Source organism: Micromesistius poutassou (assembly GCF_964030765.1).
Source record: "Micromesistius poutassou genome assembly, chromosome: 13".
Lineage (NCBI taxonomy): Eukaryota > Metazoa > Chordata > Actinopteri > Gadiformes > Gadidae > Micromesistius > Micromesistius poutassou.
This window is the reverse complement of record NC_140283.1, coordinates 12588856-12611570: the sequence shown is the minus strand read 5'-3', so window position 1 is coordinate 12611570 and position 22715 is coordinate 12588856. Positions and strand designations below refer to the sequence as shown.

Sequence of the window (22715 nt, the reverse complement as noted above, 5' to 3'; positions counted from 1 at the left end):
ATTATTATTATTATTTTCCTGACATTGGAGTCTATGGCAGCCCATAGAACCCCATGGTAAAAAGTTGTGAAATTTGGCACACTGATTCAGGACATTCCCATAAGCCCTCACAGCAAATTTGAGGTTGCTAGCCCATAAGCTCTAGCGCCACCAACAGGTCAAACATTATTTTCCTTCAATGGGAGTCTATGGCAGCCCATAGAACCCAATGGTCAAAGGTTATGAAATTTGGCACACTGATTCAGGACAGTCCCATAAGCCCTCACAGCAAATTTGAGGTCGCTAGCCTATGATCTCTAGCGCCACCAACAGGTCAAAGTTGGACATGCATTCATGTTTATAACTTTTGACCCATTCATCCAATATTCACAACCAAGGTATCATTGGAATCCTTGGGCCAAGCCGAGTTCAACGCACCCTATGACGTCATATTTCGTCATGATAAATATTCCGCCATCTTGGTTTATGTCAAAAACCTTCAGAATGTTTCACACATCACATATTTTGTCCAATCATCTCCAAACTTGGCACATATGTTGATCAGACTATGCCTCACAAAAGTTATCGAACAGATTTTTCAAATTCAAAACCGTTTGGCCGCAACAGCCAATCAAATTTGACCACAAAGCCGCCAAACAGGAAGTAAGCCAATTTCTCAGCAGCCCTTTGACATATCATAACCAAACTTGGTCTATAGACCCATGACATCATCACGGGGACACTCATTAGGTTTGGTGACCTTTAACCTCTAGGGGGCGCTATAATTAATGACAATGTCTTTTAACTCCTCTCTCTTCACATGAGTATATTTCAAACACATTTCCAATGTCTGGTTAAACTATGAGACCTCCCCATATAGCTAGTAAATGATATCTCACGGAAATATCCGCGACAGCCAATCAAATTTGACCACGAAGCCGCAAACAGCAAATACGCCTGTTTCTCAGCAGCCCTTTGAAATATCATAACCAAACTTGGTACATAGATCCATGACATCATCATGGGTACACTCAATGAATTTGGTGATATTTGACCTCTAGGGGGCGCTGTTATTAATGAATATGTGTTTTAACTCCTCTCTCTTCACATGCAAATATTTCAAACACATTTCCAATGTCTGGTGATACTATCAGACCTCCCCATATAGTTAATAAATGATTTCTCACGGAAATATCCGCGACAGCCAATCAAATTCGACCGCAAAACCGCCAAACAGGAAATAAGCCAATTTCTCAGCAACCCTTTGACATATCATAACCAAACTTGGTACATAGACCCATGACATCATCATGGAGATACTCAATGAATTTGGTGATGTTTGACCTATAAGGGGGTGAGTGTTATATCTCAGTTGATCCTTTATTTTTTGACGTGCAACTTGTCAAAAGTGCTGAAGGCCGTGTGTCTGACATAGATCTATCTTGTTGATGTTGCTACTCTGGTCTATTCTGCAAATTGGTTTATGGAGTCCCATTCAGCTTGACCCCCACATTACTGCATGCAGTTATATTGTTTCTTTTGTTGTTTCTCTCCATCAAGTCTGCCTTCGAAATGTTCCGTCTTGTGCTTCCGCTTTGTCGCTCGTCACTGAAAAAAAAAAAAGAGTGGTGCGCGACACGGCGCGACAGGGCTTAAATCCTGTCGCGCCGGCGAGATCTACATCATTTTGACGTCACATTGTCGCGCGACAACTTGGGAACGGCGAGTATACTGGGGCCTTTAATCTCCTTGTTTTGCAGCTTACGCAGACAACAATAGGAAAGGCGGGAAGGACAGCATCTGTGGGTTTCGATGTGGAGTCGAATCGCTAGAGAAGGACTATTGGAGCGCAGCCATTGAGCAGCATTGAGGCAACAATGTCCTGGCCCGCACCACCACCTCCAACACCACCACCACCACCACCACCACCACCACAAGCAGCCGCAGCAGCACACACCTCCAGCACAAAGGCGTCCTTCTTGCCGTGGGAGAGGTCCAGTTCAGAGAGTTCGTCGGAGCTCTCCGATTGAGAGCGGAAGAGCCGGGAGCGTTGCTTGGGTTCCGGGATGGGCGAGCCCGCAGCCTCCTCACTCAGCTCCTGGGTTAGGTCACGAAGAACAGCCATAGCCAAGCAGAGTTGGACATTACTGAAACAACACCGTTGGAAAAAACGAAACCCCCCGAAAAAACACCCACATGTGCCATCACACCTTTGTCGAGACTGAAAAGTAGTAAGATGGATATGTTAATATTTCACCACTCACAGTCAACAACAACACAATCAACCACATTCAGCCCCACCATCAGCCACATACCAGCGACTGTTAACGTTGTGTATATGGATCTGGAAGGGTATGGGGTGGAACCAAAGACACACCGCAAAGGCACATATGGGGTAAAGTGTGAAGCGGGAGAAGTTTTGTCAGGTTTATGAGTGAGTCCCAGCTGTTTCTGTTAGATCCAGGATGGCTGCTCTTAGAGAGATGATTCTGGGGCCGGGTTTGCACTCCTTGCTCCACAGTGGTTATAAATAGAAAATACAAAGTGTAGGTGGTGAAAACTGGGGTTAAAAGAGGTGAAGAATCGGCCATGCGTAGATGTGTCTCACAGCTGAAACTGGGCATGCTCAGTACCATGTTTATGCCGTGGAACACCTCTGGGTCCAAGGCAAATAATTTCTTTAATGATCAGGGAGAGACAAGAGGGATAGGTTTTCACCATGTTGCAGAGTCAAAAAAAACATGTACACTTTCAACACCTGAGCTGATCATATCCTATTAAGACACCTATTTAGAGCAAGCAGACGTTCTACACAATAATACAGGCATTTACCTTAATATACATAAATCTGCTGCAGAAACCACCAAAGGACTGCATTCAGCAAACTGTGGGTGACCCCATTGTGCTATTCAACTGTTTAGATACAAAGGCTTTATCTGCATTGTTTTCCTTATCAAGATGCACAGGGTCAATTTGGGATTGTTCGCTCCGCAGCCAAAGCAGCTAAGGCCCAATGAAAACATTTGTTTGTGTTTGCACGAATGCTGACGTTGAGCATATTTGCCAACATACAGAAAACAGTTCAGACCCCTTTTCCATACCATGCCAGATATGTCAATGGGCTTTATGTTTAAAAAATAATAATAATACTTTTAAAAAAAGTAATGGAATTAGTGCCAAACGGTCAGATATCTTCATAGACCTGCAGGTCAATAAAAACAGAAAAAGGATGGGAGGCTTGAACACAATAACATATCGTGCAGCCATCATGTCCTGGCATGTGTGTGTGACTCACCGGCGGGTTGATGTGGTACATCTCTTTATTCTTGGCCATGGTGTCGTTGATCCGTTTCTGAATGCTCAGAACGTGCTGCTCGTTACTGAGGTCCCCCGAGGCCTTCCCCGCGATCTGAATCCCCCCCGGCGTCGGCAGTGCGCTCAGGTACACCCCTGTGGCCGACTGAGACCCACATGGACACATCAGCATCCAGACAAAGAAAGACTTGATAACACTGCTGTAGACACAAACTAGAACCAGATTAGAATCGATCAAGGGTTGAACCCTCAAAAACAGGGGGCAGACTAAAGACCCAAGAGTCACACCAGACTGGAGCCATGCCAGAGTAGAGTCACACCAGACCAGAGACACACCAGACCAGAGTCACACCAGATCTTAGACACACCAGAACCTGGACTTACCGCTAACCCCAGCAACATATTCTCCCCGATGCTGATCTGTATCCGGAGGCCGAAGAGGGCGTTCATACTGCGCAGCTTCAGCTTGTTCATGAGCTGTGTGTGGAGCTCGTACTCCATGAAGGGCAGCAGGTTGGAGATGGATGTGGCGTTCACCTCCCCCTGGGCCTTCTTCTTCAGACGACATAACCTGGGCCACAGCGGGAGATATTATTTATTATTTATTTATTTTTTGTGGTAGATTTTGCTGGCATCAAATGTAAAAAATTTATTGAATCATTCATGCAGTTATTGTTTGGACATTTTTGTAATATGAAGGTGGATTTGTCACTTTGGAATGGGTTGACAATAACTCAACTATTTTACTATTCTACCTACCTACTGACAGAAGGAATGTTTAACATAACACACTTGGAATCTTACCTAGCTTGTATTAGGCAGCCTTTACCGGTTACGGCAGCTTCTGTTGGCAGGTCGATGGTCGTGAAGAGAACATCTGGAACCTGGAACACAAAAGCCGGATTTCAAACATGTAGAATCCCAGGCCGACGGTAATGTCACACAGCAGCGAGCACGTTTACATGGCTGATCTAACATGGGAATGAGACCTTCTGTCGTCTGCACTGGTAACAGTAGGTCAGCTGGGCAGGAAAGGGCATGTTGAGCTCATCGTAGGGGATGTGACAGAAGCCGCAGCTAGGGGGCGACGGCTCATCAAACCTGGTCGAACCCGAGAGACAAGCAAGTAGCGTTAGCCACTGTTGCTGAACCCAATCTCTAAAAGATCTGAATATTATAGATATATATTTTTAATAAAATGACGCATTCAAATCAACCTGTGGTCGCCGCTTCCGATGTCCAGACATCCCTCGCGCATATAGCGAGGATTCAAAATGGCGGCTGTCCCTGCTGCGGAGAGAATACACACTTCCTCGCTGGGGAGAACACCATTATGAAACAGAGAGAATGAACAAAATATTGATAAATCTGTTATAAATTGTTTCCTATACATTGTGCGGCAAGTAAGGTATCATACTATGGCCAGGAATGTGCAGTATTGCCTCTCTGCTAAATCATAAAGGATTTCTGTTCATGTGTTCATGCGTGTCTGCGTGCGTGTGCGACTACACACCAGATGCTGGTGCTTTCGCTGTAGCCCACGACAGCATGACAGCCCAGCGCTTTGGCATGGGACTTGATCTCCTGGCGAATCTCCTCCCACCACGCGTCCCGAGTCTCTGGTTCATCTGCAACACACGTGGGAGCCAGTCATACACACCACATTGCAACCAGGTCCATAATTTCCTAACCCTAACAGCTAGCTAGTTAAGCTAACTTAAACACACACAACTCTAAACCCAAAACAGTGTTGGCAGCCATGATTGAAGCATAGTCAAGTCTGATTCTTTTAATATACTTGAATACAGTTATTAATACAGCAAAATAAAAAATACGGTAATTTTATACTTCATCAGGCTGCCTTCACTTACCAGGAGATAAAAAAAACCATTGTGGTTTGCTGATGATTCACATCAGAGAAACTACTTAACTATTAGTAAAATATTGTGATGTAAAACATGATTAGAACGACAGTGAGGAGTGTGATGATGATGATGATGATGACGATGAAGGCAGGCGTTGGGTTAGTTTTTGGTCAGGAGTGTAAGCATTGACATTGTGAATGTACATTATGCTCTCATTATGCTCATTATGAAAGAGACATACATATACGTCTCTTTCCAACGCTTTATTTTGGCTTGAGCTGCAGTCTTGTTGGCCGTGTAAAAATGCCTACATTTTGATTGGGTGAGCTGGCCTGTACATCTATACTACTCTACCACTTGGATAGGTAAAAGGACATCAACAGAAGTTCCAGGATTTGTCTTAGAATTCAGTTAAATGGGCTGTAAGTAAGATTTGAGAATAGTAATGAGGGAGAAATGAGGAAGAAGATAGCAAGACTTTATACAAGATAAGATAAGCAAAATAAGCAATCCCCCCCCCCCCTTCCCTACGTTTCTCTATCATTGAGAAGTGTTGCAATCAGGCCCCTGTGGTGGAGCTATGATCACACCTGCTGGGCAAATGTGACAACCAATCAGGGAAGAAGTTGGTCAGGAATGAGCCAGGACCCGTTTATAATCGTTAACGTCTCAATCGTCAACCACCGGAGATAATTAACAAATGACACTCAAACTATCGGTCGTAAATCTTACCTACAGCACCTTAAATAGTCTTAAGGTCAAAGTCTTATATCTAAAAAAATGTATATATTAAGATGCCCTTTTACATGGAATCTTCATTATATTTATGAACAATAAAGGAAGGCAGCAGGACATGGGTGTTTCTCAATAGTCCCATGATGCTTTTGCTCCAAGCACTGGATCCGTTTATAGTTATTTTAACCTGGGCCTGGGTGAGAGTGGTCCTCCCTTGGGTACCATTCAAAACCACGATGTTCCTTTTGAACGGTGGGAGTAAGAAGAAGAAGACTGGGGCGTGAGCTGCATTAGAGTATTGACCTACAACCCATGACCACCTGGGAAGGCCACATGCCGACAGAGCCCCCCAAGAACAGGGAAACCAAAGGTGGAACGAGTGGAAGGAGATCTGATAATAGATGGTGCGACGATGGAGGATGGCCAAGCTTTTAAAAAACACACGCGGGGGATTTGTTTACAAAAAACAACAACAACAGAAACAGCATAACACACAAGCACAGGCACGCGTGCACACTCATGGTCACGTGCACTCTCATGGGAAGAGTAGGGCAATATTCATTAAAAGACAAGAGTCCGGGGAACTTGGTTTAGTAGTTTGAGAGTAAGGATTGTGCTGTACCTTTTTTTTTTTTTTTTTTTTTTGGAAAGGCTGTAATTCATTGTCTCATTACCCTAAACTAATCCATTCTCTCCATCACTCATCCACCATCCATCACCCATCCATCTATCCATCCATCCATCCATCATCAATGTTTCGCTCCCTTTCAGCATGAATACGGCCCATGAGCCAGGAATGCCCTCTCTGGTGGGGGATTAAACCTCCGCTGGACCAAAGTGTCTGTGGTCTAGGCAGGTTTGACCTCCCCGCTCATCCAGGAAAGCATCATCATATAGCTGGGAAAGGGGTGGTGGTTGGGGGGGGGTGGTCCTGCTGAGGGGCTTGCAACACAAGTGCATGCTCAACTCAGCCCAGCACACACACTCACACAGATACCGGGGAGGGTGGCAGCTCACTGAATCATATTATTATCAGTCTCAAACTGTATATCCAACCACTCAAACTACCCCCGCTCATATCAGTGTTAAGATCGGTGTACAGCAGGGTTTAACTTGCACGGGCACTGCAGTGCAGATTGACTTCTATTTTGGTTGAATACTGACAAAGTCTGATTGATTGATTTTTGCCCCAATGGCATAACAAAGTGTGAGATAGGACGCCATATATGAACACACTAGGTATGGGAGCACTAACCATGTACTTGGTTCTACTCTCGAGTGCACCGCAAAGTCTGCCCACCCCTCTCTACTTCACTGAGCTGCCATTGCTGCGATGGAGGGAAGCAGTAGATGGGGAGGGGAGGGGGGAGTACCTGCAGTGACACTATTCCAGTCTAGCAGTTTGTAAGGGCGCGGGTTACCCAAGGCTGGGCCCGAACACACCGTTAGTACACGGGACAGAGAGCAAAAGAAGAAGAAGAGAAGAAAACAAACAAGCTCAACACAGCGAGACAACAGCAGCACACGCGCGCACACACTCACGCACACACACTAAATCAACCTCCACAAGGAATTGAACAAGGGGGTTGCTGAGGGAAAGGTAGTAGAGATGTGGAAAATAGCAAAACACTGAAGAAGAAGAAGTAGCTTCTAGAAGTAGGGGGAAGAGGTTGCATGCAGCAGCAGGACGTTCACAGCCTAGCAACTGTACACAGCACATTGAGTGATTTAAAAGGCACCAGGGTCATGTGTGAATGGAGCCGGTATCCAAATCGATTCCACCGATATCCCTCAGACAGAAACTAGGCTCAGGCCTCATGGCCTAATCCCAAATACGGGTCTTTGTTGTCTGACAATGCACCCGCATGCATGCATCTTAAGTTACAAACAGTGGGAAAAGCAGGTGACCTGACATTTGATGTCTGTGGGGAAAAAATATCAAATAGTTGGAGAACTCATTGTGGTGTGAAATACTAGACTTGATTTTTTACTAGACATGATTTTTTTGTGCTACTAGTTATGAGCAAATATATAGGGAGTGTTTGATGAAATCCTTGGTGATTCGAAAACTTAAATCAAGCAGCGGCATTCAGAAAGGAAAGGGGTCTACCATATTCCATTAACAAACTTAACATATTAATCCAAAACCTACTGTCTAAATAAACAATAGGACGGTATGTTTACATGTCTGGTTTAAACAGCAAGTACAATGGTACAAGTGTATAAAAAAAAAGCACACAAAATGTGAATAACAGGACGATTAAGAGATCAGGGGACTTGACTTGAGAGAACAATGCCACACTTAGACAAGACATTGGGCCGGCCCGCAGCACTTCAAGCCACATGGTACCAGACAGCACAAGCAGCAGTCGAACCCAGGGTCATGCATCAGCAAAACACCACACACACACACACACACACACACACACACACACACACACACACACACACACACACACACACACACACACACACACACACACACACACACACACACACACACACACACACACACACACACACACGTCAATCGTGTGAAAGCTTCCCTCGTTTGGCAAGAGGAAGGGGACTTGTCACATCATGTGAATCAAAACACAAACGAAGTTTACGTTGATTGCAAAACACTTGCTGATGGCACACACAGATACAAAAGAACAAAAAGTAATGCCGCTTTTCCACCGACAGTACCAGCTCAACTCGCCATGACTAAGCGCGGCACGACTTGGTTTGGTTCCAGGCGCGTCGTGTTTCCATCTAAAAAAGGACTTCAACGTGGGCGGGTCGCCATTAGGGTTTAAGCCCGGGTCGGGAGACGGGAATCCTGGGAAATCTGCTCAAGACTATTTCCAGATTCCCGTGAAAGGTTATGACGGGAAACAGGAAATAAAATAAAATAAAAAAACACAATGAGTGCGCGTCTATTGTTGTCATACGGTAACACTGATGGAGGCGAAAGTTGAGCCCTGGGAAAGGAGCGACACACACGGTGAAACGCTGATCCGTGTCCTCCTCGGGAGCGGGTCCGTGAACTCCAGCCACACCGGACACACACAACCACGCCAGACACACACAACCACGCCGGACACACACAACCACGCCGGACACACACAACCACGCCGGACACACACAACCACATGCAGCCTAACTCTAGCCCACTCTAGCCAATCAGTGGCCAGCAGCCTGTTTACGTCACACAAAAGTACCAGCTCAGCTCGCTTAGAACCTCGACAGAGGTACCAGGTACAAGGATTTTTTTTTTTTGGCGATGGAAACGCAAAAAAAAGGCGGGCCAAGTCGAGGCGAGTCGAGGCGAGTTGAGCTGGTGCGGTCGGTGGAAAAGGGGCATAAGAAGTCTGACCTATAATACTCTAGACAGCGCTGATCTGCTTCCATAGGTGTAGCCTACTGTCAAGTATGCTGGAAATAACCTCTTCCAACATGTTGACGAACTACAAAAGATAATTATGACGTCATGGTTAAAAGTACATCTGGTCAGAAGCTAGTGGAAAAATATTTTTAAACCTTACTTTGTGTTCTGGATGGCAAGTGAAAACAGCAAAATGATTGTAAAAGTATGGTAAAAACCAAGTATGGCTGGCTGGATGGGAATTGTAGTCATTTGAGAGCTTATGTTGTTGTTTTACTCTGCATCACCAGGGAGTTGTTTTATTACAGATTGTAGGTTATATTTCCATTGTCTAGCAAAATGAGAGGTTGTCATGTTGAATACTCACTAGGCAGAGCTTTCACCTTTTTACTTCACCACACAATTTATATTATGTAGAATCTACATAATCCTTAAACAGGGATTATGAAGATACTAGAGCCTTAATACATGACACACACACACACACACACACACACACACACACACACACACACACACACACACACACACACACACACACACACACACACACACACACACACACACACACACACACACACAGTGTAAGACCTACCAGGGTTGTGTATGCGGTCCAGGAGTTTGACGGAGCGTGCACTGACCACTCCCCCAACGTGGACCAGGAAGCCAGGTGGGAAGCAGGTCAAGGTGAAGAAGGGGAACTCCTGTGAAGGCAAGGCATCAATATCAGGTAGGGCTCACAAACCACAACAACAGCAGCCTGGTCTCCCAACACTGGATCCCACCACAAGGCATGGAACCCACCCGCATTTTTAATAATTACAAAGTGAAACATTATGGTCAAATAGAGCTCTGATTGAACTTGAAAATTACTCAAAGTGGTAATCCTGAGCGTCATAAAATACAACTAACCCAGATGCACTTAGCCACATATTTAGGAAAGAACCATCATGCATGAAAAGGTTGGGTGTCACCCTCATGCAGTCAAAAGGACTCCCTTCCTCTACTCTGTTCCATCAGACTTGTGGTCCAATGGAACAAAGTCATCATAAAGAACTAGAGAGCATTGTCCCTAGATCTGAAAGGACTGGATTACAATGGAGGAGGATTCTCAGGGCCGTACATTGGGCTGTGTATCCATACTGCTTATCAGATCCAATCCTTTCCCATCTAAATAAATGCATATACATACATTAGGGTCAGTATACCATGTCACCGGGCAGTAAACAAGTCCTGCTGCAAACAAATGGGGGTCCCAGGGACCAAGGGTGTGCATGTCATGCCGTCTGTCTGTGCCCGTCTGTCTGTTGAGCCATCTTACTGTTTGTGAACGGCAAGATAAGATCCATGCAATCCTAAACACCTAATCTGCTTCCAGGCAGCAGATTACTGCTGCTGTACACAGCAGTGTACAATGCAGAGCAATTGGGACGTCATGTTCTGTCATGCAAGAGTATGGAAGGAATGACCTGCTGTGACCAGATAGAAGAGAGGACCCTGCTCGGTCTCCTTCTTCCTTAGTGGTTGGTGGACAGCGACTCCTTTTTCATTGGTCACACACAGGTGACCAAATCACAGGAGATTTAAAGGAGAAGGCTGACGTGATTCTATGGTTCTCATAATAAAATCACAAGCTACCAAAAGCAACAATGCTTTTCTCTGCCAACTCTCCCGACACACACCGTCTTCAGATCGGTACACAGACTGAATGCCTTGCGGGCTGGAGAAAAACATTGTCGCTTTCGATGTTTCCCCTTGTGGATTCTGGCCCCAAGTTAGCAATAGCAGCATAAAATAAAGTCAGCCTTGTAGCCTTTAACAGAGAGGGCAAAAAAACAAAAAGAAGAAAGAAAACGGAAACACACAAACGCCTCCCTCCCAAGCTGAAGGGAATCCAACTCCAAGCCTCTTAGTCATGCCCGGGCAGAGGCCTGTGGATCTTGTGAGGGAGAGCTGGGCACAGAGCAACCCGGTACGGCAGGGCGCTCTGCCACCGCCATGTTGCTCCGCCCCATCTTGCTCTCTCGGATCCACAAAAGGGAAGAGGAGGAGGAAGAGGCGGAGGAGTGGGGTGGGGTGGCGAGATGACTCAGTTAGGTGAAGGGGAGGGCGTCCCATGGCAAGGGGCTGTTAAGGAGGTGGAGAGGGGGCAGATGGTGTAAAGGGAAGCACACAGCGGTGGGAAAGTGTGTGCGTATTTGAAGGAACATACCCGGGCGTTTAACAATAAAGCGGAGGAGGATGCAGCCTGAGAAGCAGGGGTGGTCGGGAGGACAGAGAGAGGGGCCGTTATTCTCCCCTGGCGACACCGCTGCGATTGCACAGCTCACGTACAACAGCCAGTTTTCGCAGTGAGAAGAAGTGTGCAAATATGGCTGACAGAGTGTGTGTGTGTATAGGGGTTCAATATCAGCTAGAGCTGGTCAATATCAATTTAATGATCAATGTCATGATACAACTTCTTTTATTGGTTTCTAAAGGCTACTCTGATTGATCTAGATAAATCCTCAATAGAAACCAAAAGTCTTGGGGTAAATATACTGTATATATACATTTCATTGGAGAATAATATATAATATATACGTAAGAGATGTGTGTGTGTGTGTGTGTGTGTGTGTGTGTGTGTGTGTGTGTGTGTGTGTGTGTGTGTGTGTGTGTGTGTGTGTGTGTGTGTGTGTGTGTGTGTGTGTGTGTGTGTGTGTGTACCCTCTGTTCCAGTGCGGTCTGCGTCTGTTGTCTCAGGAGCATCTTCAGAGGTCCCGCCTCCTTGCCGACGCTGCCCCCACTGCCCATACCTGGTCACAGAGCAGAGCCCCGACCCCCCCCTGTCACTCTCACACACAGGACAATAGACAGTGTCAACCAATCATGCGCAGTACAGGTCACATCCTACTTCCTAAATAAACACCAGCCGTCACATGCCTTGGAGGTGTGATCACATGACCAGTTGGCAGTTACAACCTGAAAGTCAACTCATTTAACGGCAACTGTCGAAAACCCTGACACTCCTGTCTGCACGCCATACAAAGTGCCGTCGAGCACTTTGGCACTGATCATGTGTTTACACCTCGAGGTTTGCGGATACCTGCTCCCTCTACATCACCCTCACAATAATGCTATTCCTGTTTGGACCTGGACGTAATAACTTAAAGACATCACACCACATGCTTTTATGGGTTCTTCTAGGAGGGGCCGGTGGGCTGGTGGCGAGGACAGTCCGTGGATTTGATCAATGTGTCTGGTTTACCATGTCATGAAAACGGTGGCCTGTGTTAACAGGCCCCCACGATGACGCCTGTGAATGAACTGCTGATTCACGCTGTAGGGGCAGCGGGGAGGGGCAACATGAGGCGGTTTGGGTGCACAGCAGTCCTACTATACCGGAGGCTGCCAGCAGCAGGCCTTCACTGAAGGACACGCACTTCCTCAGAGGGGAGGAGTCTGATTGGAGAGCACAGAGAAGGGGCGGGGTGTCGACTCTGGGGGCAGAGGCATGCCTACAGCCCATTGGCCCTGCGCCCGGAAGGGGCAGGGAGTCTGTGGAGAGGGCCGGGGAGCTTGGACACAGGAAGATCCCAGGCCTGCATCTGATTGGCTGGGCCTTTTCTGTCCAGCAGAAAATAGACGGCGGGGAGGACGGAAGACAAGAGGGACACCACAAGAGCACAGTGAAACAGCAACGAGGAAGGGGGGTGAAAAAACAGCAACAAATAAAGCATGTGAAAAAGAAATTATCAGAAACACAATGGATGATGGGAAGACCGCTAAGAGAGAGAGAGAGAGCTCAGAGAATATGCATGTTTCAACTTGAACCAATGCAATGGACCAGCTCAGTTTGCTGACCATTACCTTCAACCCGAGCAGGAGGAGCCCACTCGTGCAATCTAGCTGGCATAGTGGCAGCTTGGAAACAAGCGACATGCATACCCGGACCAAGACCTTCCCCCAGCTCAGGGACGCTTGTCCCTAAAGCGGAGCATGGGAAACACGTATTTATCCAGGAAGTGTCACACTAGATGGCGAGAATAGATGGGGACAAATGAAGGACAGCAGTGTGAAACAGAAGAAGGGGTGATGCTAAAGAGAGCACCAGAGAGGAGACAGGGCAGCTAGAGGGTCACAAAGGGTTGCATAAGGAGAGGGGGCGGTGGGGGGGGATTTGGACTGCTGGGCCCTTCCTTTCTGGTGAATGGTCAGACATACCAGTTCTGTACAGGGCTTTTATGATATGTGTGTGTGGGTCAAACACTTGGAATTCCTCCTTGTTGTAGGCGAGGTTTGATTAGAGCTCACCTGTTGACTGAATGACTCACTTTGAGGGAGGCACCTCAAGCTGTTGCCCAAGAGGAGCCAATAAGCCGGCTCATTGGGGCCTCTTTCAGAATGTGAGATGGACTTTTGAGCTCTGTGACTCTTTGCTCTACACAATGTAGGCCATATACTACCAACGAAGAAGCACCCTCAGCCAGTTGGACCCGCGCACACACACACACACACACACACACACACACACACACACACACACACACACACACACACACACACACACACACACACACACACACACACACACACACACACACACACACACACACACTTCTCTTCCCCCCTCTCTCTACATGTTCTGCTTCTCTTGTTCTGCTTTGTTGGTAGAATACCGGCCCCATTCAGACAACTCGTCTCTGCACAAGGACGTCTATACGTATCCAGTTACACTAGGTTAGGTGGAGGCACACCAGCCCGTGGAGAATGAGGGGAGGAAGGGGATACAGCTGCCCAAAACTAAAACTGTAACTTAAGATACACACATACAGAAATGCAACATAAAAAAACAACAACACAGAACAAATAATGGTAAATACATAAATCATAAAAATCACAACCGTAGGGTAGCACCAGGGTGAGGTCTGGGGGTGTGGTTGGGTGGTGTAGGGCAGGTGGAGAGGGTGGGGGGGTGGGGTAGGGGCGGGTCTTACCCATCTTGGGCGTCAGACTGAGGTCAGTGTCAGATGAGGAGGACTGCCGACTGCATGGCTTGGAAGAGGAGAAGGGGGGAGGAGAGGAGGAAGGGAGCGCTCGGAAAGGGGTTGGAGGGCCGGAGGCTGTGGGCAGGTCCTCACTGAACACAGGCCTGCCGGGAAAACACCACACACACACACACACGTACACACACACACATCCGTCACCACCTTCTCCAGTGCTTGTTTGAGCCTTGTGTCTGTGTCCGTGGGGGGGGGGGGGGGGGGGGGGGCGGAGGGGAGGGGAGGGGCGTTGGATACAGCAATGTGTGGAGGATGTTTTCTTTTGGGTTCACTGTTCAAGTGTTTGAGGTGCTACTGATGGCTGGATGGTCAAACACAAAAGCAAGCAAATAAAAAGCAAGTTTAAAATTAAAAACAACAACAACAACAACAAAAAAAAAAAAAAACACAGACAGCAAAACTCAACCACACCAAAATCAAAAACACGGGAGCAACACAGGAGAACATAGGAATCACAGACGACAACACATTAGAGGAGGAGGGGGAGGGGAGGGGGTGGGGGGTGGGGGGGGGCGCGCGCCGTGTCAGAGCCTATTGAACGTGGAGGTATCGGGTACCTTCCCTGGCCCTCAAACCACATCTCAGGGGGCCCTTATTCGTGCCCGGTGCCCACACACAGCGCATCCCAATGGGCTACCGGATGTCCCCACAGCGACAGAGACCGGTTCCGATCCACACAAGAGTGCAGGGGAATTGGCACGGTATGGGTATGAGGGTTTTGGTGGTTTCCTTGGACATCAGGTGAAGAAGATAACAGGAGGCCTATGACCCAAGCAGTGGATTGCGTGCCAGAGTCAATGGCATGGTCCCTGTACTGAAGACCAGCGTTTTTTAAGATCATGACCATCAAGTGGTGTTCCCCTTCTTCTACTCTCAGTAGCACATCCTACAAACCCCCCCCCCCCCCCCCCCAACCACACCACCCGCCTAGTCCAGAAGGTTCCCTGGCTGCCACTGCATACCAGCGAAGATGAGTGTGGGGACAGAGACAGAGAAGTTCTGGGACAGTCTCTGGGCGCTGCAGGTTGAGTGTACTGGACTGTTGTGGGTGGAGCGACATCCATGGGCCAGGGGAGACCTGGACCAATCGGTGCACAGGAAGGAAGAGAGAGGACCGATAGGAACACGCGGAGCAGAGCCAGAGGAAGAGATGAGAGAGAGGGGGATAGAGAGAGACAGACAGGCAGATACAGAGCACAACATTGCAACAAATACAAAGAGAGAAAAAAAAGAAAAGAAAAAAAAAAAGTAAAACAGCCAGGAGAAAAATCTCTTACTGTACTTTCTTTCTACGGTCCATTATATTGTTGAAAAAAAAAAGTCAAGTTAGTTAACTCGTCTTATAGCAATTTACTCAAGCTCAATGCGGACATAAAAGCAGTTGTCAGGCACACATGCATTGGACATTGCATCCCTCTCTCTTGCAACCTTTATTAATGGTATTAACATTGAAATACACGTTTCATTACAGGGGCTATTAGGGTGGGTGAGAATAATCAATTATTCGTTCATAGAAACATTTTAACATAGTAGTCTATGCTATCCATTACCGGTTTATAAATGATAGGAGCCTGTCCCAAAGACAGGTCGGGTATTGATGAATGAAGCAAACAGAATCCTGGGCTTATAGTTCTACAGTAAGTGAGCAGTCTACTAGGCTGAACTTAACAGCTTTAACTATGTTCATAGAAGAACACATCTTCTAATCATTAAAAAGCCAAAGCCAAAAATAAATGGTCACGCCTAAGCACAGAACCATGTTGGGAAAGACCCAAATTATTGCTTAAAAGTTTTGAAAATATAGCCACGTTACATTTGTGATCTTTGTGCTTTGTTCAATGGTTTAAAACAATGTGATTCTAGTTCTTGTTTGTGTAGCGCTAAAACATGAGGCAAAACAAAAAACAACAAGCTGGCGGGGGCAGAAAGGAAAGTAACTGAGCAAAGGAGACAGAGGGAGAAGATAGATATTTGCTCCAACGAAACCCTTCCACCCAATATGAAGCGGCTAAGGTTAGGTAAGGCAGTAGTGCAGCCGGAAAGTTCCTTCCTGACTGTGTTGGCAGACCCAAATAATTGATTATTAGCTCATAATCAATCAATCATATTATTCAACCATGAAAAATATGATATATTGCACATCCCTAGTGGCTATTGAGTGCAAGTTTTGAATTAAAAACCACACCAAGAGAAAGCATGTAAAATGGTGCCCAATCAAGAGTCCCTTTTTCAGACCTGGCATCTTGGTCATCAAAGACTTATTTTTGCATATTCTACAAATGCACACAGAGAGGAATTACTGCGACCAAGGAACAAAATGCATGTTCAATGACAAAATGCAATAATTGACCTCACTGACCAAGACAGTGTGTGCGAGCCCTTCCCAACGCTTCCATTGCATCAACCAACTTAATGCATGGAGGAAGAAGGGGTTTTGGATGTGGTATGCCGTTGGCAGCCAGCCTACAAGCTATGCTTACATGTGCATCCACTGTCGTATCAGACATGTCTTATGCGCACGCATTTCTGATGCATTAGTGAATTAACAAGCGGACATGGCATTAGCATGTGGGATGCATACGTGTTTGCACAACACACTGCTCTTGGTGACGGAATGCTTGAAAGAGTCTTGGATGCATTCACTCAAGTAATTTGGTGGTCTGGTCAACCTTGGACCCCATCTCCCTGCCAGGGCTGAATAAGGTCCCAGACTGGGTACCGTACAGTGCACAATCACATGCAGTAGATGTGTGGAGTTCCATGCAAAAGCATTTTGAATGCAGACAACAAGCGAGGCCTTAGGATTGGCTATATGCGTTTGTGTTTTTAGGGTATGATGTACAGTGGTGATCAAAGCATGTCTCTCACACACACACACACACACACACACACACACACACACACACACACACACACACACACACACACACACACACACACACACACACACACACACACACACACACACACACACACACACACACAACTTTGTACTCACTCCTTGCCGTCCTTGGAGGGGGAATTGCAGGCGTTTGAGGCAGGGGCAGTGTTAGGGTGCGTGTGTGCGTTAGCGTTGGTTCCGGAGCTGAGTTTGTCCAGAGTGCAGGCTGTGCCAATGGCCCGGACCACAATGCCTGACTCGCCCTCCAGGTCGAAGCACTGCAGGTAGCCCACCACGGCATTCCCGCCCATTTCCAATACCTTCAGCCCAATCTTCCTCTGCAGCTCCCCTAGAAACAGCCAAAGACAACCAGATGGTCAGGAGCTATCAACTACAACTGTACTTTACCAGGGAATGAAAACATACACCATACATCAACAGACAAGTCATCCTAGTTACAGAAAAAAAAAAACACAATACAATGTAAACAAAATCGGAAAATGACTAATAAACTTTCCAAATATTTTAAAACAAGCAGTTTTGAAGCAGTGCCTCCCGTCATTATGCAGGGGAAAATCAGTGTACAAAAATCTTTGATATTTGCTCTACCCGACATGAGAGAAATGAGTCTCTGCCGGGCCTCATTGGAGGCCCGGGGGGTCCTGATGCGGTCGATCCACTGGTACTCTGGGTCTTCATTCACCACCAGCTCTTCCACAAACCCATGGACCATGGCGGCTCGATAGCACAGCGGAATAGATGTAGCTGTTATGCAAAGAGAACACGATCCCCACAACAGAGTCAGGGCCATTGATTACGACGAGGGTCCAACTCCTATTCCTGCATCATACATTTCATCGTTCTACCTCGACGGGACCCAGGTCTCACACACACACACACACACACACACACACACACACACACACACACACACACACACACACACACACACACACACACACACACACACACACACACACACACACACACACACACACACACACACGATAACTCACTGCAGAAGAATTTGACCCCACACGAGGACTGTCTGAAGCGGTTCAAGTCATTGAAAAGATCCACTTTGACGAGAACGTTAATCTCTCCTCGGATACCTGGAAGCAGAGTGATCAGCGTGCTGTTATAAACACATTCACACATTTCAGAAACACTGAGTTCTGATGACCGTGATTGTGATGACGATCTACCATGGATGGTGTCGTAGATTGGGAACCAGCCAGAGATGACGGAGGCGGCCTCGCTGCATAGCAAGGGGTCGATGTCAATGTACACTTTCCCTATGGCATCGTTAGCACTGTATGTATCGTGGTCCAGGACAGTGATCTGCAGTGGCTCATCCTGCAAGTCCTCGTCATCAACCTGCAGGAGAGAGAAGAAGAGGATTACTTAGCGTGGTGGATTCAGTCACCAAATTAATTTCAGGGGTCAAACATTTCCAAATGCTCCAAACCTCAAATTTGAACCATTCTGAGTTCCACTGTGGGTTTAGACATTTGGGATAGACATCCGTTTTAAAAGTTGTGTTTCCGAACTTGACCTGCAAGACATATGGCACATGTGTTACAGAGTCGATTCAGCATATTGAATTTGAAAACAGAATTGTATTGACATTTCTCAGTATCTTCATACATATTCAATATGAAATCTCAAGTAAATAACAAGAACATAACAATATTGACCCATCTCCTTTTTTTCTTAAAATAAACCGATGCAATCATTGTGTTTGGGTCCTTAATATAAACCTACCATTGCTGATGATCTTAACCCACCTCCACAAATGCATCGGTAAGGTCACTGGCTCGATCCATTACGGGCAAGTGGCGCCCCGCAACAATTTTGGCTTTCAACTTCCCCGGCATGACTGCATCTATACAAATTGAAACAAATGTATTGATTATATGGACACAGCCAACCCTGTATGCCTGACAGAGGCACAATGACCAAAGTGAATGTAAACAGCACAGGGACAACAACAACAACAACATATGTTGATGACAATCAAGAGCTGTCATTCTCTCAAGTGATTCATAGAGTAGGCTCCATGAGATGCTAGCTAGCTGTAAGCTTTAGTTTGTTATAGATTTTTTTGCAAGTTTGTTTCAGATATTTGTTCCCCACCTCTCCTCAATGAAGCTCACCATACCACCTGACCGCCCGTTAACTATGCTGGCAATGACATGCAGCGTACACAGCGTCTGGCCGTGATCAGATAATTGGGCTAATGTTAGCAACCACATGGCTAGCAAGAAAGCAGCTTACTGCATTGCAGCGAGTGCTAGCCCATAACATACTGACAATTCAATTCAAACAGCGGGCATTCTCTCCAAGTAACATCGCCGTATTAATGTATACAATATCATCCTTACCAATGTCTCAATGTCGAAAGATATCTACCAGACCAGCAGGCTTGTTTATGAAAGTGATGACAGCCCGCCAGACTGACCTCCGCGTCGCTCCCATAACATGAGACGATTTTCTTCACAAGACCCCCAAATACATTGTTGTGATCCAAGAATCTCTACGGAACGAAATGCGTGCTACTTTACACCATGATGTTTCTATACCTGCACATGACAGGTATTACACGTTGACTGTATTTATTCATCTTAAGCACGTCCCATTTGATCCCTGCCTAGATAGCCTCGTCAGCGACAGGCTGGCTAGCTGTGGCTGCAGCTCAAGGTAAATGGATTTCCCGGTGTGCAGTGTGGTCGGTTGGTCTGGACATGCGCAGTGTGCCTGGAGTTCAGCAGGGACCAGTGAAGAACGATGTTTTGGTTTTAATGAAGGAACACACACGCACGCACACACACACACGCACGCACACGCACACTATTGATCTGGTGAGCATGAAGTGTGGAAATGAGCATTAGCCATTTTTATCTGCAAATAAACTGCCAATGTAAGCAGACCTATATGGATATTTCCTTATCCTTACAGTAGCAATGTACTTATTACTTATGTTATGACATGACAGCAGCCGCTGGCTGCTGTCATGTCATAAGCGGAATGAAGATAGAATGCAGAACTTTCTGTGATTATTTTAAGTTGAAGAAAGTCCTAAGGAAGGTGTGGGATGGCAAGTGAAGGACTTGAGCGAAACCTCAGCTGAAAACAGCACTACTACTACCTTGCTATAACATGCCCTGTAAGGTGTACCATTACCATTAGGCTCAGGAAGGATATAAGCATATTTTCTTAAGAAAAATCCATTCCCTCTCAAATTCAGAAAGTTAGTAGCCTCATTCCAGCAGTGATGCTTTGTTCTGACGACTGGACCAAATCAGACACTAGGAGGAAAGGTCCTCCCCAGTGGCAGGTAGGTCATTTTGCAGAGCAGAAGGTGACACACTATGATCACCTTTAAGATTTGATCCACTAGCACTATAATACAGAAGTTATATAACTATAAATGTCAATTTGTTTGGATGGTGATCTCACTTCTAAAATATGGATACATATACCAGCCATTCATGTAGCAATGTGTAATTTATAGAAAATGTGCATTTTTCAGGAAAAAAAGATGCAAAACGTTTCAGAAAATAATTTATAACCAATTTGTCAAGACAGTGTATTGGGAAATCTTTCCCTGAGAGAAGAGACACCAGAACAAACAAGACAAGACATTATTAAATTACCCTCTGTACTGAGGGAAAATGAGGTATTATGTCTAAAGCCTGGAGTATAATTGAACTGTAAAAACCCTTTGCCTAAACTATAACAGATAAAATAGCATCCTCTTGATTCTAAAAAGGCACAACTTTCCCTGTGAAGTAAACTTTAATTTAACAACAACCTTTAAGATCCATCCAGTCGACACTCAAAACAAAAACAAAAAAAGCATATAATCACATAGTACATTTGAATCTGATTGCAGAAGCCCGATTATTTTGGGTCAAAGAATCATAAATTATTACTAATCAATAAAAATTGAAAAATGGAGAGTAGTAAAAATACATGAATTGGCAAACTGCCATTGTGCTGAAAAATACATTCTGGCTGGCGCTGATGGTTCATTACAGAAGAAGAGTTCCTGAACTGGAATGTAGCATATTTCTGCAAGCTGCCAATATTCCTGTCTTCAAATAAGAACTGATAGAACAAAATTTAAAAGTTTGAACAGTTCACTTTACGCCATTATCTGTTTCTGAGCGGAGAAACAAACAAAAAACAGCTGGAGATGTTTTTTGGGAAAATGTACTTAAGACTAGATTACAGAACATGCTTGATGGTCTAGGTTCGAGGGAAAAGTGATGTCGGTTTTCATTTTCCATGCAATCGAGTGGCCAGTATTATGATTTAAAATAGTTTCCCAATTTCACGGTTGTGTTTTTTCATTCACAGAAATGTATTTTTAAACGGCCGTGTTCCTCAAATATGAGGGAAGAAAAGAAGGGACATATGTGGCATTCACATTTGTGGGGAAGGCGTGACCGATGTGTACACATTTGAGTTGAAAGATCAATCGTTCAATCGTTTTGTGTTTCCGGTGTGCTGATGCTAAGGCATCTTCTGAAAACCCATTCAATCTTTTGAAAGTACATTACTGGTGAAATATAAAAACTCTGGATAGTAAAATAATTCCTTATATACATTAAAACTTCTCCCTTATTTCTTGAGGATAAACATAAAACATGAAAATAAAATCTCAGTAGGATTGGTATAATAAATAAAATTATTAAAAAAATGCTCCCATACCGGATTAAGTCTCATTTGCTTAATGATAATCAATAGATACTCATTTTAACAATAAAATAAATGTCTTACAACATCCTGCTTCCAGAGACAACAGACCAGCAAATTAGTCTTTTCACTTTGCAGACGAGTTGTGCAGCATCCAGTTCAAGTCATCCGCAAGCAGATTGTTGCATCATCATGTAGGGCCTGAGATATAACAATAGCAATAATAAAAATAAATTCAATTTATAAAGCGCCTTTCAAACCAAGGGATTTGATGGGGAGGCAGTGGAGACGGATGAGGGTGGGGGTGATGTGCTGCCAGGGCCTTGTGCGGGTGAGTACTCTGGCAGCAGACTTTTGGACATACTGGAGCCTGTCCAGGGTTTTGCTTGGAACCCCAGACAGGACTCCATTGCAATAGTCCAGGCGGGAGGTGATGAAGGGGTGGATGACGGTTTCAACCACGGAGTCGGAGAGTGAAGGGCGGCGTCGGGAAATCTTTTTGAGGTGAAAGAAGGCAGATTCGTGATGGATTTGATGTGGTAGTGGAATGAAAGGGTTTGAGTCCCGGATGACGCCAAGGTTGCGCACTTCACTCATCAGTAGTATCTCCTGTGCAATGTGCTCCATCCAGCGGTGGCACCAGTGGTACAGAGCTCCACCCTGAGCGCAAAGAGCGTTCGAGCCAACGGCCTTACCAAGGCACCCGGGAAGCTCAGTCAGTTCCCAGGGTGCATTGCGTTGACGTTAAAGTATCGTGGTCACCACTAGCACTGTGTGGCCCTGGCTCTGGCACTGCGCTCTGCAGTTGGCACCCGTGCCGTGGAAAAGGT

At 45.8% G+C, this 22715-nt stretch overlaps 1 protein-coding gene across 7 annotated transcripts in view; it reads right to left on the bottom strand.

Annotated features, from left to right (window-relative positions):
- Positions 1-19863, bottom strand: part of c2cd5 (C2 calcium dependent domain containing 5) — a 31582-nt gene extending 11719 nt beyond the window's left edge. For 4 of the 7 annotated variants that reach the window (XM_084477578.1, XM_084477579.1, XM_084477581.1 and 1 more), the window contains exons 1-18: positions 19569-19863; positions 18972-19069; positions 18653-18739; positions 18390-18561; positions 18201-18296; positions 17794-17949; positions 17302-17533; positions 14238-14392; positions 11968-12056; positions 9857-9965; positions 4808-4922; positions 4512-4610; positions 4284-4395; positions 4099-4178; positions 3679-3865; positions 3275-3439; positions 2613-2657; positions 1937-2077 (exon numbers count right to left, since the gene is read on the bottom strand). In XM_084477578.1, the coding sequence (XP_084333704.1) occupies positions 1937-2077; positions 2613-2657; positions 3275-3439; positions 3679-3865; positions 4099-4178; positions 4284-4395; positions 4512-4610; positions 4808-4922; positions 9857-9965; positions 11968-12056; positions 14238-14392; positions 17302-17533; positions 17794-17949; positions 18201-18296; positions 18390-18561; positions 18653-18739; positions 18972-19061 (2130 nt within the window). In that variant the 5' untranslated portion in view covers positions 19062-19069; positions 19569-19863. Of the gene's footprint in view, positions 1-1936; positions 2078-2612; positions 2658-3274; positions 3440-3678; positions 3866-4098; positions 4179-4283; positions 4396-4511; positions 4611-4807; positions 4923-9856; positions 9966-11967; positions 12057-12642; positions 12868-14237; positions 14393-17301; positions 17534-17793; positions 17950-18200; positions 18297-18389; positions 18562-18652; positions 18740-18971; positions 19070-19568 lie in introns of all 7 variants that reach the window. The other 3 variants (XM_084477580.1, XM_084477584.1, XM_084477583.1) reach the window with 2 other exon arrangements.
- Positions 19864-22715: the final 2852 nt, after the last annotated feature.